The sequence below is a fragment of the Hemitrygon akajei genome, chromosome 23, assembly GCF_048418815.1.
Source record: "Hemitrygon akajei chromosome 23, sHemAka1.3, whole genome shotgun sequence".
NCBI classification, from domain to species: domain Eukaryota; kingdom Metazoa; phylum Chordata; class Chondrichthyes; order Myliobatiformes; family Dasyatidae; genus Hemitrygon; species Hemitrygon akajei.
In genome coordinates this window covers 47,922,507-47,935,873 of record NC_133146.1, presented here as the reverse complement: position 1 = coordinate 47,935,873, position 13,367 = coordinate 47,922,507, and the positions used below count along the sequence as shown (strand labels likewise).

Sequence of the window (13,367 nt, the reverse complement as noted above, 5' to 3'; positions counted from 1 at the left end):
CCAATCAATCCCCATCCTTCACCTTCAATGTTTCTCTTCCCTTCTCCCTTCTCACTAACTGACTAAGATCTTAAGAACCATTAGGGAAAATAATTGAAACTGCCTGCTTTTCACCACAGGCTGAATGTGGTGTTTTGCAATTGATGAAATCCAGTGTTTGGCAAATGGTGCTTTGACTATTATCATACTGTAAATTAAGGTATTCATTCATACATAAGACTGAAGAAAAATTAACTTCAGCTATGTGATTCCACAGCTTTAGTGAGATTTGAATCCATTTATTTTGCAATGCTGGTGCTGGCAGAACAGGTACATTTATTGCACAGTCATTGCCGCTCAGGGTGGACTAGTAGTCCATTAGCGTCTGAATGGCCTTCCACATGTGCCTTATGTCTTTGGTGTCACAGAAATGGCTATATATTATCTGTGAATAATCCTATTTTGCCTTCTTGATGGCATTGGGAAGTGCAGCTCTTGAAAGTTGTTTTACCCCCCCAATCTGAAGGCTCTCATCCTTGCCTAGACCTCTGCCATTAGCCATGGCTTCTAATTTGCCCTCAGGTAGATGTGTTTAACAATGATGACATCCTCAGTGCACTTTTCTATGTAGCCAGTCACAAATCTCACATGTTCATTGATATTAATGTGATGGCCACAGGTAGCCGTCTCTCTGAACCTGCTCCAGTCCGTGTTTTGAAATGGATAGATAAGGTAGAGCCATGAAAGTTGCTTCCATTCGTAATTTGAGACTAGACCTAGAAGACATAGCCGTAAGATTCAGGGGGATTGATTTAGACTGGTGTTGAGCAGGAACTATTTTTCCCAGAGAGTAATGAATCTGTGAAATTCTCTGCCCAGGGAAGCAGTAGAGGTTACCTCAATAAATAAATATATTTAAGACACATTGGATAGATTTTTGCGTAAAGGGGAATTAAGGGTTATAGGGGTAAGGCAAGTGGGTGGAACAGCCATAATCTTATTAAATGGTGGAGCCAACTCGACAGGCCAGATGACTGACTCCTGCTCCTATTTCTTAAATTCTTTTCTTTTAAATCATCGTAAGTGACAAGTGTGACACACTTGACTCCACTGCACACCCTTAGCACTATTCCACAGTATCAGCCCAGAGTGAGTGGATCAAAGGAGATTGAGAGCCTATAGCACAATAAATCTGTCACACACATGTGTGAAAATCCCACTTGTTCTGTTACGGAAAGCACCAGAACAAACCATCTATCCTCCTGTTCCGCCACCAGTATGTAGAGATAACATTTCAAGTCAATGAGTTTTCATCTTCTGATGAAAAGCTGAAGACTTAAAAAACTCTTCCTCCACAGAACTCTTCCTCTGCTGCGTGTTACAGTTATTTCTGTGTTGCTTTTATAATTATGCTGGAGATGTTTATGCACTTTACTTCATCTCTTATTATTAGTACATCATTTATTTTCCTTCCCTCTGTTGTATTAATAACAGATAAAGTACTTAGATATATAATGTCATAAAGTTCTTTCATTCATCTAGTAAATCAGGAATAGCAATTATTGACTCCTTGTTGATACAACACAAAATTACATATTTTTGTTTGCTGCTAAGCAAGGTTATATTTTATGCATATAGCTGACTGCAAAATTTATATATACCACAGAACCTAACAGTATTCCTGAATTTTAACCTCATTATGCTGAAATGTGGGTGTTAAGAATGGTCAATGCCAAATAATGTTCTGTAAAGCAAAATGAATTTGTTATTGAAATTTAGGAGAACACAGAGAGGACAGTTCGACAATTCCACTTCCACGACTGGCCTGAGATTGGTATTCCAGCAGAAGGTAAAGGGATGATCGACCTGATTGCAGCAGTCCAGAAACAGCAGCAAAAATCCGGCAATCATCCAATCATAGTGCACTGCAGGTACTTCATTATGCAATATTCAGCTACTAATGAGGGTTGACAACTGGCTCTCTAAAGCACTGAGAGCAGCAAAACTGAATTTCTACTGTATCTGACTTGAAGGAGGAGTTCTCTGTCAGATATCTGGAAGATATAAGCAGTTAGAATGTTACAGTGTCAGAATCAGAATCAGAATCAGGTTTATTATCACCGGCATGTGTCACGCAGCAGCAGTTCAATGCAAAACATAATATAGAAGGAAAAAAACCACAAAATAAAATAATAATAATAATAATAAATAAATTAGTAAATCAATTACAGTATATGTATATTGAATTGATTAAAAATCATGCAAAAAAACTGAATTTTTTTATTTATATATATATAAACATTGAGGTAGTGTCCAAGGGTTCAAAGTCCATTAGGAATCAGATGGCAGAGGGGAAGAAGCTGTTCTTGAATTGCTGAGTGTGTGTCTTCAGGCTTCTGTACCTCCTAACTGTGAGAAAAGGGCATGCCCTGGGTGCTGGAAGTCCTTAATAATGGATGCTGCCTTTCTGAGACACTGCTCTTTGAAGATGTTCTGGGTACTTCGTAGGCTAGTACCCAAGATGGAGCCGACTAAATTTACGACCCTCTGCAATTTCTTTCGGGGTCCTGTGCAGTAGACCCCCCCCCCCACCCCAGCCTGTCAGAATGCTCTCCCAATACATCTATAGAAGTTTTTGAGTGTACTTGTTGACAGTACATTAAAATTTTAAAAAAACATCTGCAGATACAGGAAACCTGAAGTAAACAGAGAAAGTCAGAAGTTCCTCACAATCTCAGGAGGTCTCTGAGATTTGAAACTGAGATTTGCAAATCAAGAGAGATTGAAAATATTTTTTTTAAATTGCAGATGCTGAAAAAATGAAATAGTAACACAAAATACTGAAAACACTCCATCATTTACATGAATACGAGAGATTCTGCAGATGCTAGAAATCCAGAGTAGCACACACAAAAATTCAAATCTATAGCCAGCATGCCAAAAGCAAAATCTACGTTCAAATGCAGAATGGCATAATAGAACAAATTTGTTCCAATTTGTTGTTAATTGTTGTACCTGTCTGAATTATAATGCTGCATGTAGGTATTAATAACTATTTGGATGAGAAATCCAGGCATCCAAATAGACATTGACAGAAAGTTAAGACACAGGTTGTTGCTATCAATAATGATAAATTCACATTTGGAAATTTAAATATCTTGGGTAAGTCTTGATAACAAAATTTGCCAGCTTCAAAGTGCATTATGTTCCTCGTTGACTCCTTCACTGTCAGTATGTTTACTTGGGACAGAATCAATTCAAACTATCCAGGTTGTACAACTTTTTGTGTTATGCATTGGATAATTCAGAAGAATAGGGTTGTTTCTGTCCTCCAATTGACAGTGCACAGTACATCATTGTTAGCGTACTGTTGATTTGTCCTACATGACATTAATTTACAAAATGGTAGGATTGAACATCAATTAGTACAAGATTCTAAGTTTGTGTAAAGCATATTTTTAAGCCAATAAATCCATATTTCCACTGGGCCAGCAGCTGCAAATGTTAGTGTTAACACCCATTAGCAATTCATTCTGAAGAACTGAGCAGCATTTAAAGTTTCACAGTGTCGAGTGGGAATACTTCCTCTCATGTTTGCTTTTAAAGGATTTAGCTTCTTTTAAATCACTTTCCTCAGTGATGAACTGTGCCTGCAGGCACAGTGGAATTGCAGATTTTACACTGTACCTAGGTAAAATATTTTGTTTTGAGTGATGTCCTTTCTCAAAATAAAACTTTTTAGCTACTTTCTCATTTCCCACCGCTTTCATCAAACTGTGCAAAGAGAGAGCCAATGTTTTCTTTCATCACAAGGAAATGAAGTCCAAATTCTGTAATAGTCTAAAACTTGTATGCAGTTCAAAGGCCTTGTATGTAATTCTTCAGCATATGGAAGGGTGTGTTTAAAATGAGGCAGGAATAGAACTTTGTGCATGATACAAAACTTGGAAGTTCCAGGGTAATAGTTAATTGTTAATAAGGGCCTAGCACTTTGAAATATTATCATGGACAAGGTCCAATGCATTCTGTGTGAAAGAACCAACATAGACATTTAACATGCTCAAATGCCTTTCCTCCATATACTCTGTAATGAATAAGTGCGTGGAGAAAAGCAGCTTGGTTTGCTAATCACAGGGGCAAGAGGAAGGATGGTGACAACAGTCAGGAGGAATATTGAGACAAAAAGGTCACTTCTGGGCATCAAGTAGGTGTGGTACTTGATTCCTTTGAGTGGGAAGAAGGAGGTTACTGTCTTAATCAGATGTTCTAGGGGTAGGATCAAATCACAGTCAGGTTGGTAGGAATGGATCTGCATAGAACTGGTGCAATGACTTCAATGGGAAGAAACAATTAAGGTAATTATTAAACCAATTTGACATATTCATTTTAATCTTTCTAATGATCTTAGTTTTGATTTTTTTAAAACTCAACTTTTTTTGAAAATGGCCTGAGTATTATTCAATAATTTTGGAATAATTTTGAATGTTTTCGTATATCAGAGGGATTAATTTTGTTTTGGCATCTTTAACTGCTCTTTGGTCATCTTCCTACCATCGTCTGAGAGACTTATGTTTGAGGTGGCCTGACACCAAAGCTTGTAACCCCATTCACTTAAATATCCAAATCACCAAAGTGAAAGTGATGACTTCAAATTCCTGCTTTATTTTGAACAATATAATACACAAATTAATAGGAACTAATTAATTCACAAAATACTGGAGAAAACAACAAAAATCACGTGTTAGTTTGCAACACGATAATTTTAGGACTCAAACTAGCCAATCGATCCCCACCCTCGCCTCCATTGTTTCTCTTCCCTCCTCCCTTCTCAGTAACTGACTAAGATCTTAAGAACCATTAGGGAAAATAATTGAAGCTGCCTGCTTTTCACCACAGGCAGAATGTGGTGTTTTGCAGCTGATGAAATCCAGTGTTTGGTCCACGATGCTTTGAGTATTGTAATACTGTAAGTTAAGGTATTCATTCATACATAAGACTGAAAGAAAATTAATTTGACCTATGTGATTCCACAGCTTTAGTGAGATTTGAATCTATTTATTTTGCAGTGCTGGTGCTGGCAGAACAGGTACATTTATTGCACTGAGTAACATTCTCGAGCGAGTGAAAGCTGAAGGCCTTCTAGATGTTTTCCAAACTGTTAAGAGCTTACGAATGCAACGACCACATATGGTGCAGACATTGGTATGATTTTTTGGGGTTTTTGGATTTCCTAAATCAAAAATAAAATAGAAGTGAAACATAATCTTTGCATTCTGTTTTAAGAAAAAATTGGGGCATCCTTTACATATTTAATAAACGGTGTTGCTCTTTCATTGCAGGAGCAATATGATTTCTGCTACAAGGTGGTGCAAGATTTCCTTGACATACACTCCGATTATGCCAACTTCAAATAAATATGTTTGCCTTACAGATTTTGTTTTTTTTACCTTTTAAATTGTTAGCTGACAGGCCAGTAAAACATTTTTTGTATGTTAAATTATCAAAACTTTATTTTGTATTTTGCTATGCACTTGTTGTTTAGAAAAATATTACTAATAAGTTGGAGATCATTCCTTCTTTGGCTTGTGACTGCGCTTTGGAAGCATTTAGGTTATAGTAACAGGGGAGTCACACTTCTATCAGCAGTCATGTGATATTTCTGAGTGAATAGAAGATATTTACAATCTTTTCTTAACTTCCTGAGAAAAAACATTATTTAAACACAATAGGTCATTATCACACATTATTTTGAATCTTGAATGTACATAAAAGTGAGAAACTACTGATGAAACATCATTTGCTTTGTAAAAATACTATTAATATCTGGTGCCCCTTTAATTGTTAAATAATGTGAATTTATAATGTGCATGACAGTTTGCTTTGTTTTCAAAAGGTTGGGTGTGATACATCTATAATAGATATATTTTTCTATGAAAAGTTTACAGTGTTATAATGTTAGTTGCATATTATGAGCTTGGATATTTCTTTGGCAAAACTGAAGGGTTTTTTTCTTGTAAATATGATTAATGATACTACACTGCTGTTCAGAAGTCTCTCCTTTTTGTATATTTATATTTTAAGTCACTCCTGTTCCTCCGCATGGTACAGACATCACGTGGGCTGATGTGGCCCTGGGACCAACCCACCTCCCTCCAAGACAAGCCTCAACTATGACTTCTTCACCCCTTTGCTGTTGGTTGATTAAGCCCAGTATTGGGCAGCCTTAATCTGGCAAACTACATTTGGCTTCTCAGGTTTTGCCAATCTAATTTCAATGAGGCTGGAACCTCAAACTCATGGATATGTCACGTGGACCAGCAGCCAATCAGTACATTTCACCAATCTACCAACCAAATCTTTACATCAGTTCCTTGATTACTATGTATCACTTTCTTGCCTCGGTTACAGGCAGACTTTTGGAAGGGTTTTAAATAACTCTGAAGTTTTATATGCTTGTTAAAATGGCATTGCCATAGCTTTGATAATATTTGTATAGGTGGTTGCCTTTTTATCCAAAGTTCTATGTTTTCACTTCTTGGAATGATTATGTTTCCGAGTGGGAATTGTGGAAAAACGGAGTAGGTTGATGAGCATCTCCAGGTGGAAAAAGTCACGCCTGTTTGATACTTCTTCAGAAGTTTTCTATCTACAAAGTAACCTTACTAAACACCCACAATCAATGTTAGTGAGAGATAATTCAAACTTTATGTAGCCAATGAGAGTAAAAGTGTAATTGCCGATTATTTTTGAACATGAACCAAGTGACATGATATTGACAGTGAAGCGTTTCCTTTACGTCCAGTGCAAATATAGTTCGCAAATAAGTGAATATAAAATTGAAATCTAATGATGATAAAGCCAAAGCTATAGTTAGTATTCTGATATTTGCTTGACTTTCATTCTCCTCCTGTCATGATAGATTGTTATAATATAGAAAACGATAGCATGATATCTCTTTAATCGAGGTCCCAATTGCAATACTAGGTACCACTGCTTCTTTAAGCAACATGCCGATTGTTTTCAAAAAAAAAACTTCCTGTATGTACTCGTCTTTAACAACAGTTTGTGGCAAAAAAACCTCTATTATTTGTTTTCCTGATTGTTTTAATCTCTCTGAATATCTTAACTTTTCCTTAGTTGTCAACTATTATAAGTGTTACTTAAAATAATTCATCATCTTGATGCCTATTGGGTTATATTTTATTCATTTCAACTCTACCCCAAAAATTTTCTTGATTTCTCCCACCTCTAAAATTCTGGTGACTCTAGATTGACTTTCTAATCTTTCCGTATCTCACTGCAATGCATTGAATGGGGAGTTTCCTGCTCCGTGTTTAGGCAAGAGAGTGCTGTGTCAGTGAAACAGCAGCAATTCCTGTTCCCACTTCCCATTTCTGAGCTTGAGTTGAACTCTGGTGGCTTTGATAGCACAGCCAGGAACTTCCTGGATAAACACACATTGGAATACTCTGACATCAAATTTCCCCAGTCTGAAGGCAAAGTAACATTCCAAGCAGATCCCTGTGCACTTCTCAGTGAACGTCTACAACAGGGCTTGCTGATCACTCCCATTTCTGGTCTATACATATTACTTAAATGTGTGCTAGTAGTCCCTTCTGACATCTAGGCTGGCAGAATATCCTTCCCCACATGCAAGCTAAGTGTTGTTTTTTTCTTCTTTTCAAGTGGAAATTGATCTGAGACCTCTGGGAAAGACCCAGGAGGTAGAATATCCCACAAGTGGAATTTATGTTGGTAAATATGCTTCTAAACACCCACCTGAATTCCATTTCAGGATAAAGTGCACCTCAAAAAGTCTTTTATATGCCAATCATTACCTCTTCTTCTGTACTCTGTGCCTCTAGATGCAAAATAAAGAATTGCATTTGCCTTTTAAATAGCCTTACCTATATACACTGATGCCTTTAATGACTGCCAACCTCCTTCTGCTTGCATATTTAATTTAAAGTCTTACCCTTTGAGTTCTATTTCTTTTTGCTAGCCCTCCTGTACTTAACATTTTCTACATTTCAGTCATCTGCTCACAAAATTATCCATATAACTTCACCTATTATCAATCATCTTTTACACTTCTCATCACGTATTTGCATATTTTAATATTTTTCCATTGATCTATATCATAACATTTACATGCTTTGTTAACAATTGTTTCACTTCTGTCCTCCTAAGAATATTCCTTGACACATCTTTAATTTTCGATAAGCTGATTGTTCTCGATGTTAACGTCTGTGACTGGATATGTGTGTGTGTGTGTGTGTGAGATTATCAATTCCTTTCTGAAAAATCACATAAACCATATTTACTGCAGTTACTTGTCATCACCGTTATTTAGTTAATACATTCTGTAACACTGGTCCAGTGTTGCCTACCTTTGCAAAATTTTTGCTGATTGTCTTGTCTCTCATTTTCTCATATATCCCTAAGTGAGAGTCTTCAATTATTTTAAATTGCTAACATGAAACCTATCACAAATTTAAGTTTCTGACTGTTTGCACCTATAATTTTATATAATTACAGTCAGTACATTTCCCAGTAGTGTCTAGAACTATTATAGCATACATTTTGGTTGCCCAGGGACTGTATTTAAATAATAGAAAAAATGTCTTTCAAACAATGTGAAGGAATATTTTCAATATTTAAATGTTAATCTATCAATAAAATACAATGTTAAGGTAATTTTCACTTAATTAATAGACCACTAATTTTGGTTGGGCATAAGATAACACAGAATATTCAGATTATTTAATATTTTTCTGTATTATAGGACCACACTTCACAGATGTATACAAAATCTTTGGGACAAAACAGCATAGTGGTTAGCTCAATGCTTTAGCTCAGGCGACTTGTGTTCAAATCCCACGGCTGCTAGTAAGGAGATTGTACATTCTCCCATAGGTTTGTAGGCTAATTGGTCATTGTAAATTGTCCTGTGATTAGACTAGCATTAAATTGAGGGATTGCTGGGTGGCACAGCTCAAAGGGCCAGTAGGGTCTACTCTGCGCTGTATCTCAATAAAAAAAATAAAATGATTGAGAATTAGTTCAAAAATATTAATAGTTCAGAAGCTATTTGTAGTTATGTTCATTCACAAAATGCAGAGTTGACAAAATGACTATCATTTTTAAGTATCAATAAGCAACACATTGTGTTTGCTGTTCTGCAAATTCCAGTTGACTCCAGTTGGTAAACACCATGCTTTGCTATTGATTTGATCTCCTTAGTGATCTCAGTACTGCTCAGCATTCTCACTGGGAGGTGATCTATTGGTTCAGTTGCTTTCCTTCCCTTTCTTCCTTGCACCAACATAAGGAACTCAGTAAGTTAGTAATCAGAAGGTACTATAAATATTATCATTTCCTTCATGTGTTTATTGTGGTGAGGTGAGACATCATAAAACCTTGTTACATTTCTTGTCCGTCAAGCTGAGGAAAGCTATAAATGGAGGTGATGCAGGAATTGTTGAAAGCGTTTCCATTTCAAGCAGTTGCACCTAAAGTACAAATCTTCTGCTCTGTTTAAGCTGCAAAACAGCGGGAAAAATGCAGTGTTTCTTCAACCCAGAGACCCAAAAGACAGATAAATACTGTGGCTGAACTGCTGACATCTGGCACTTCAAAAGCCAGGTTGCCATCTGCATGTAGCCTGTTACTAACAGGCAGGTCAAATTTTAGGCTGCTTGCCATGCTAGCATGATGAAATCTATAGTTAAGTAGTCAGAGTGGAAGGGGGTTAAGTCCAAGGTGAGAGGGTCAGTGAAGGGATAGTGCATAGAAATTGATTACATTCTGCCAGCAACTCTCAAGAGGATCTGGTGTAGTGAAAACTTCTTTCACGCCCACCTTTTGCCTCAGTAACTTAGAACAATCCTGTGTGAAGCAAGCCAACCCTCTCTCTTGCAGAAATATTTGGCAAATAAGCCCAAGGTCATATTTGTCCCCTCAAATGTATAAAGATCTAAATGCCTGTTTTAAGCATGTTTATGTTGAATAAGGCAAAATAAGCGAAGACCAGACTGAAAGTTATAAGTGTAGAATACAGTAGTCTAGCTAATGTATTTTTATGTAAACATTTATCCAAAAGTTTAACATTGGGTACAGTAGGGTTTCATTACCAAACGTATCTTTCTTTATATGTTTCCTTCTTTTAAAATACTTGGAGAGATATAAATTTGTACAATATTAAATACTCTATATTTAAAAATGACATACAAGCGCACAGTTAATTTGCAATTATATTCCTCATTCAGAAGACATGCAACCTTTTACACATTGACCTTTACATTACTAAACAGAATGAATTGAAAAACTGCATTGCCAGATTTCTTTATATGTAAATAAGCACACAACTGAAAAACAATCTATTTTTTAAAATGTTTTCAAGAAAAAAACATTTCATATTAATATTAAACCAAACAACTCTTCCTGTTGCCAGCTTTAGTTTATATCACGTATATACCTTAAATATATGCATTCTGTAGTGAATTATCTTTTCTAACTTGGACATTTTCAGCCTTTGATCAAGAATACTCACAGATAGAAATTCCTATACTTTGTCAGTCCTTTTAAATTAAATGGCCACTTGCAAAAATGCCAAGGTTACTTATGAATAAATACAACCCAAGAATAACTAAGCACATTTTATAAGATCTGCTTCCACTGTGCAGAAGTTGCCTGGGGAAGGATGCATGCATTAATTAAGCATGAAAATGAATGTAATGTTTCCATTTTTATTTGTTAAACTGTGGGTGCTGTTACACCCAACCTTTAAGAGAAGTTGCGGACAAACAAGCAAGTAAATCTGAAAGCACACTACCATGTGTATACTGCCATTTATTACTGCTAGTGTACCCAGTGAATGGCTTATTTTTCTGTGCAATACACAATTGAATATATGTAGAATATATACAGTTAAAGTGGTGATGGTAACAAATACAGGTTTAATATGGGATGATATATTGCATTCATATTACATTTATGAAGTGCTTATTGTTCATTTTAATGCATTTCATGTGCTTTCTTTATTTTACTTTAAGATATAAGGGACAGCACTTATAAAAGGTCAAAACTGATTATCCCATCCACTTCAGTCACTAAGTGACTAAAATTATTTAAAATATAGTTTCCCATCGCATTAATTTCCATTGTAAATTGAATTGAGCACTGCTTTTTACTTCATTGACATCAACTGTAGTCTGTGAAATTCCGAAGTGAAAATGCAGGTTAGATTGTGTTCAGAATGATATATTCCATGGTGCCAATTAGTGAAGGGCATTGTTTCTGAACATGTTTACAAATTGGTTCACACATGTAAAAAGATGGGGGTTTGTAACACATTAATCAGAGTGGTGTTATTAGTACAATTTTTTCAATTGTAGACTAGAAACAATGTAGGGGAGCTGAAAAGGTAGGAAGCATGGTTTGGTTAACCATCACAAACAGAAGAAAATCTGCAGATGCTGGAAATCCAAAGCAACACACGCAAAGTACTGGAGGAACTCAGCAGGCCAAGCAGCATCTATGGAAAAGAGTGAACAGTTGACATTTCAGGCCGAGACACTTCATTGTTCCTGATGATCACCTGAAACATCGACTGTTTACTCTTTTCCATGGATGACACTTGGCCTGCTGGCTTCCTCCAACATTTTCTGTGTGTTGGTTAACCATCAGGTCTTTACATGGTAGTCTTAGTTTGACACTGACAGATGTACAAAGTTCAATGTATAACTCCAGAATAACAAAATGGAAAAAGAAGTATAAGTATGTTACCTGATCAAGCACTTTACATTTCCTAGTTATTTTGAAACTATCTTGCAAAAACAACTTAGTTAAAAAGACCAATCTTGTCAGAGTAAGTAAAAATAAACATGGGAGATAGTTCCAGGAGAACAGCAACAACTGAGATAGTTTTTATTCATTGATTGCAAATTATTCAGTATAGGACATAGGTGCCCTTTTTGTGGTTTAGACATCCAAAGCGTTTACAGCTATTGATCAAAAACTGAGGTTATTAGGTCAATTTTGGTGCTCATCCTGGATTGGCACCAGAATTGAGCAAAGCATCACAAATCTTCCAAACAAGTCGCTGCTTTCTCAACTGAGAACATAATAATGATGTCTAGCTTGGAACATAAGTCAGCATGTTGTAGCATTGGTAGTAGGACAGACATAGCCTCTTCCCAGGAATGTTCTGGTTTGAGATGCCCATTTATATAGGGCCATTTTAATCTATCCCAATCTATGAACCCAGAATTAGCTCCAGCGTAGCAACACTGCACAATAATTTACTGCTAAAGAATATTACACAGTATCAGGACTGTTGCACTCTTTTAACAGTAAGGGTCAAAAGTGTCAGTATTTCCATCATTTCTTTCTAAAGAAATTCTAAAAGAGGTGCAAATGAATAAATTTGTTTTTTTTATTTGAGAATAATGTATATGAAGTAACAAATATAAATATTTGCTCTGATTAGTCCAAGTAAATGAAAGGGAAAACATAGTTATTTAGATTTATAGATTTCTTTCTTTTGGCCTTTTACAAGTCTATATTGTACTTTTATTTAAATGAGAGAATGAGGTTTTGTACAGTTCCGTTTGAAATTATGCAATTAAGTACTTGGTCTTTCGATCCTCCTCGTTGCACTAATCTGCCGACTGTCATGCTTATTTACTGCTCAGAATACATGAAAGTCACTGTGCTGATTTTGAATATGTGAAGTTATCCTGAAATTAAACATATGCATATAAATACAGATCATGCAGCTTTAATTTGCAAAATGTGTTGTATATGGTTGTCATATTTTTTGATAGTACAACAAATATCATTTAAAAAATTGTTCCATGTATATATGATAAACCATTGTTCTTGGAAATCTACTTGTGTATAAAGGCTTTGCTAGTATTATCGCAAGTATTTGATACATGTTAACGGGATTATGAGAAATATGAATAAAGGATGAAGGTTTGTGTCAATTTTATGATCATATTGCATTAATCCCAATATTATAGCTTCCCTAAAATGATATGAATACTGTTTTAATCATTTCTTTTTGTTAAAATATGATTATACAGTACAAGATATTATTAATGTATTATAATATCTGTTCGGTTGCAATTTAAGGCTTTTTGCAAGCTAGCATGCTCATACTTTGTTCATGGTGGCCAACTGTCATTTTAATGTTATTTATCCAGTTTTGCTAAATAATAGTTTTGCAGTTTGAATCCATTAATAAATGGCAAGCCAAAATCATAATTTATTCTCAATGTGTGTGTTTTTTTTATTTAATTACATCAGTCTATTTAATATAAAGTAGCTGTAGCTGGTCTTTCAAAAGCTGCTATGTAATCATGCAAATTGTACATTAGGTTGTG

At 35.6% G+C, this 13,367-nt stretch overlaps 1 protein-coding gene across 5 annotated transcripts in view; it reads left to right on the top strand.

Annotated features, from left to right (window-relative positions):
* Positions 1-13,248, top strand: part of ptprea (protein tyrosine phosphatase receptor type Ea) — a 293,967-nt gene extending 280,719 nt beyond the window's left edge. For all 5 annotated transcript variants that reach the window (XM_073027577.1, XM_073027574.1, XM_073027576.1 and 2 more), the window contains 3 exons: positions 1,759-1,910; positions 5,046-5,181; positions 5,319-13,248. In XM_073027577.1, the coding sequence (XP_072883678.1) occupies positions 1,759-1,910; positions 5,046-5,181; positions 5,319-5,393 (363 nt within the window). In that variant the 3' untranslated portion in view covers positions 5,394-13,248. The remainder of the gene's footprint in view (positions 1-1,758; positions 1,911-5,045; positions 5,182-5,318) is intronic.
* Positions 13,249-13,367: the final 119 nt, after the last annotated feature.